General features: G+C 35.3%; 1 protein-coding gene across 2 annotated transcripts in view; it reads left to right on the top strand.

Annotated features, from left to right (window-relative positions):
* PIGF (phosphatidylinositol glycan anchor biosynthesis class F) overlaps window positions 1-3,893 on the top strand; it is a 5,267-nt gene extending 1,374 nt beyond the window's left edge. Inside the window, exons 2-4 of one of the 2 annotated variants that reach the window (XM_027905270.1) lie at window positions 1,118-1,209; window positions 2,085-2,201; window positions 3,848-3,893. In XM_027905270.1, coding sequence (XP_027761071.1) covers window positions 1,118-1,209; window positions 2,085-2,201; window positions 3,848-3,878 — 240 coding nt within the window. In that variant the 3' untranslated portion in view covers window positions 3,879-3,893. Of the gene's footprint in view, window positions 1-1,117; window positions 1,210-2,084; window positions 2,202-3,363; window positions 3,395-3,847 lie in introns of those variants that run through there. The other variant, XM_027905271.1, reaches the window with a different exon arrangement.
* The last annotated feature ends 321 nt before the right edge of the window (window positions 3,894-4,214 follow it).

The following is a 4,214-nucleotide window of genomic DNA, read 5'->3' on the forward strand; positions in this document are numbered from 1 at the left end:
GCAATCCATCTACGTCCTGAGGACCTCGCTGCCACCGTCCAAGCTCGCTTGGCCCCGGCAGATGAACCTCAGGATTAAAGGGTGGGCTCAGTTCCGCGCACACTGTGTCTCACCTAAAAAATCCAATGCGCAGGCTGGAAGGTGTAAAGACCTTCCCCGGTTCTTCGTTCGCGAAGACTGGCCATTACTTACACACTTACTTGTTACTCCTGACTTGCTGAGTCAGACAAGATGTAGTGCTCTGATGTGGTGATTCTTGAACATTGAAGCGAGCATCCCAGAAAGCAGTATCTTTGCATGCAAAGCTTCTGTGTAGTTTTGCTGACTGAGGAGGATGTGAAATGCACAAAACTGTTATGGAAAACCCGTATTTTAATCTTCTGTGATATCAAAGTGAAGCATGCTTCATGTTCTAGATGAGGTTTCATCTTAGACTAGTATAAGGAGTAAATATAGGGAAAAAAAAAAAGGTTAAAGGGAAATTATGTAATTGCATTGGTGACCTGATCGGAACAGACCTAATCAGAACTATTTATCAAGTGTGTATACTTCTATATGATATAGTGAGTACCCAGAAACTGTTGTTTAAGTTCACAGAAAGTTATGTGTTTTGCAGGCTTATAGAAAGTCTGGATATTTCCCAAATGTATTTAAAATTTAAGATGCCAAGTTTAAAATGTAGTGGTTTTTATTTAATGTCATTTTGATCCATAATGTTGCATATTTTTTTATATCGCATCTTTTCTTGCTTTTAAATATTATTTCACTTTCTGTGGGAGTTGCCTTTTAATGAATGGACATGACAGTCACATGTAAAACAAATGTAAAAATATCCAATAAAATTACTTCTGTTTATCCTGTCATTTCTGGTTATAGTTTTTGTATTTTTGCCTTATTCTAAAGGGGTGCATAAAATAAGTATTAAATGGAGTGTGATCATTTTTAATTATTTAAACATACGGAAAACTGTTTTAAAATATGCCACGCTATTATACTGTGTTGTAGCTGAAATTAAAGAAGCAATTAGAGTACTGTGCTCTTGCTAAGATGTAGACTGTGTATGTTACTTATGTTCTTCTTTGAAACGTTATTCTGATATTTTATTGCTCTTTTTTAGATATCCAGATTTCTAAAATGCTGTATATACTTTTTCATGTCTTGCATACTGTTTCATGCGATTATTGTTCTTTATGGAGCACCTCTCATAGAGTAAGTCAGAAGACCCTCTCTTTCTCTAAACATTCTAAGGGGCAGTTCTCCTTGCAGATATTGGTATAAGTACTTGTATGTCTTCTGGTACGCTGGAAGTTAAAGGATAAGCTCCTGGCTGGGGGAAGAAGGGTGGCTGCTTGGGTTTTGGTTGGTTGGTTTAGTTTAGTTTTGCTGTTGGGGTTTTTGTTGCTTATTTGTTTTCTTAGAAGCTAGCTCTTATAATTTTTGTTTGGAGAAGTCCTGTTTAAGACAGTTACAAACAACTTCTTTTACTTTAATATTTACATTAAATATACAGGCACATACATTTTTCAGAGTTTCCTTTGGTCATTTTCCCCAAAAGATTCTAAATCATGCATCTTGCGTGTCTTTCATCCTTTTGATATTAGTGTTTTAACTTTTAGGAAAGTTTTATAAAAACAAAGTAGAAGTGTGAGGCAAGCTGATTTTTTGAGAGATACACTAAGTTACTGACTAATAATAGCATCATGTAGTTTCAATTCATGGCTACTTTCGCAACACCAAACTAGAAAAATAAACAGAATAATTAAATAAATGTCCAAGTATACTTCAATTTAGAACTAATGCTGTATATGACGTACACCTGTGGTGTTTTAAAAATGTTACAGGTATTGGGCATTTAAAGTAATTACTGCATTTCACTCTTGAAATAACAGCAGAACTCTCTCCAGTTTTCTTTACTATTCTACAAAGTAAGAAGAAAATATTTTATTCTTCTACATAAGATTAAGAAGGCACTTGTGCTTTCACAAGTTGACTTAGAGGTTTTGGGGTTTTTGTTCCTAAATCTTGGAACTCTTAGAAAAATAATAACCTACCTCACCTAATTTTGTCATATTCTTTCTTTGTAGGTCAGTTACTGAGACGTTTTTGTTCGCAGTTCTCCTGTCTACCTTTACTACTTTACAGTGCTTATGTATTCTGGGACCAAACATACAAGCATGGATACGGGTGTTTAGTAAAAATGGGTAAGTGCTAATCTAAAGTTTCTGATTTAAACCCTAACAGAAACAGACTGAATTGATGTAAACAATATTTCACAGAAATGTCACAGAATATTCTGAGTTGGAAGGGACTCACAAGGATCAGGTGCACCTCTTAAGTGAATGGCCCGTACAGGGACTGAATCCACCATCTTGGTGTTATTAACCCCATGCTCCAACCAACTGAGCTAATTTCAGGGTCAATATATAATGGAATGTTTTGTAAAGAAAAGAGAACTTCCTGAAGAATGGGCGTTTTTCGTGTTTGTAATTACAGACTTGTGAAAAGCTTCTCCGACAAAGAAAATTATTATTTATTTTGAAGATACTGATTTGGAAAACCAGCTTTTCATTTTTGGCATCCATACACTAAATCTCACTTTATATGTGTTTGAAGGAAATGAAGTGTCCAACACACATTTTACTGGACTGCACATTGTGCAGTCCTGTGTGATGGTTGTCAAATAAAGACACTGAGCTGTACAGGGAGAATCTTGCACATGATCCAATAGTACCTTTGCAAAAAAACAACTTTTAAAGCAGGAATAGCAAGCCAAAACAAGCACTGTTTTAAACCTGAATATAATGGTAGAAATTATACAGAATATACAGTGGTCTGAAGTATGTAATCTTTACCCATGCTCTTCAGATTTCAAAGGGAGCTTTTTCAGTGTCAGAGTTTTCAAGCATTAATTTTTTTCAAGCGTATGTTTAAAGTAAATGAGCCTTTTAACTGCATTTTCATCTCAGTGACAGCCATGGCATTAGCATGTATCAAGGATAATATATTTCTCAGAAGTATTCTATCTCTACTGCCTTTTTTTCATTCAATAAGTAATAGGATTGTTGAAAGACTGGAACACTGAAATATAAGGAGGCTCCTTATATGCTTGAGATTTAATAAGATGTTAGTATTCACCCCCTTGTAATAGTTCATAAGGGTGAAGTCTCATCTCAAAAGAAAGTGAAAAGTTGTATTATGGTGTTGACCTATGGAGTTATTTTTGGTTTGCACTCCTGTAGAGGAGGACAAAACTAGACCTTTCACAGTACTTTCAAGGATTGACTTTTGGTTTATCTCAGTTCTCAGCTTACTGAAAAATATATTGAATCCTTATTTGAGTCATTTATTCTTGTTTATTCTCAGTGGACGGGTTGAATAGACTGTAATAAAAGCATGGAGTTGTTTAGCCAAAACAAATCACTGCTGATTCACTTAGTCATCTTTGGAGGTTTTGCAACTGGAAATAGTAGTTGAATTGAAGTAACAGATGTTTGACAACATCAGTCTGTCCTTGTGCCAGGTTAGATTTTGAATGCCTGTCAGTTTCTGTCCTGATCTAAATATTAAGTATTATTCAGTACAAGTACTGCATTGGAAACAATTGTCTTGTTCTGATGTTTTTGCTGGGGTGACTCGTGCATACTTCTTACTAGTGACCCATCTGACATTAGCTGAGTAAAATGTCTATTATTTATGATGTTGGTTTACTCAAAGCCTTTGAGTGAAAATAGACTACAAAAGAATTATTGTAGCAGGTTTTTATGGATTGTAGCAAGCTGCTCTTTTAAAAATAATCCTGTGTTTTTTCATTTGACCTCACGAATGAGTTGGAACTTCTTGTGTCTAGGCACAAGACGAGTGTAGATGTGATATATTAAAAGGTTGTCTCTAACTTCACCACATGGAGTGAGGTGGGACTGGTTAAATGGAGGAAAAAGGTGGTTAGGTAAGATCAACACAGCTGCTTGCCTTGAAAGTAGAACTTAGAGAACTGAATTGCTCTAGAAGAGCAAGGTTGAAAGACTGATTAGGTCCATAGCTTAGTATATAAAGGAATGTGTTTTAAAAATGCCTGAATGCAATTTAGACTTAAGTAACCACTGGCATTTATTTTTGTTACTCTTACTTGCCCATGCAATATTTATAAGATCAAAATGTGCTTGTGCTATTGTCTTTGCAGAAAGAAAAAGGCATGTAGAAAAAGAAAGTTTATC

This window comes from Empidonax traillii, unplaced genomic scaffold (genome assembly GCF_003031625.1).
Source record: "Empidonax traillii isolate 1590-97213 ecotype Southwest subspecies unplaced genomic scaffold, ASM303162v1 scaffold1137:size187146, whole genome shotgun sequence".
In the NCBI taxonomy this organism is placed as follows: Eukaryota; Metazoa; Chordata; class Aves; order Passeriformes; family Tyrannidae; genus Empidonax; species Empidonax traillii.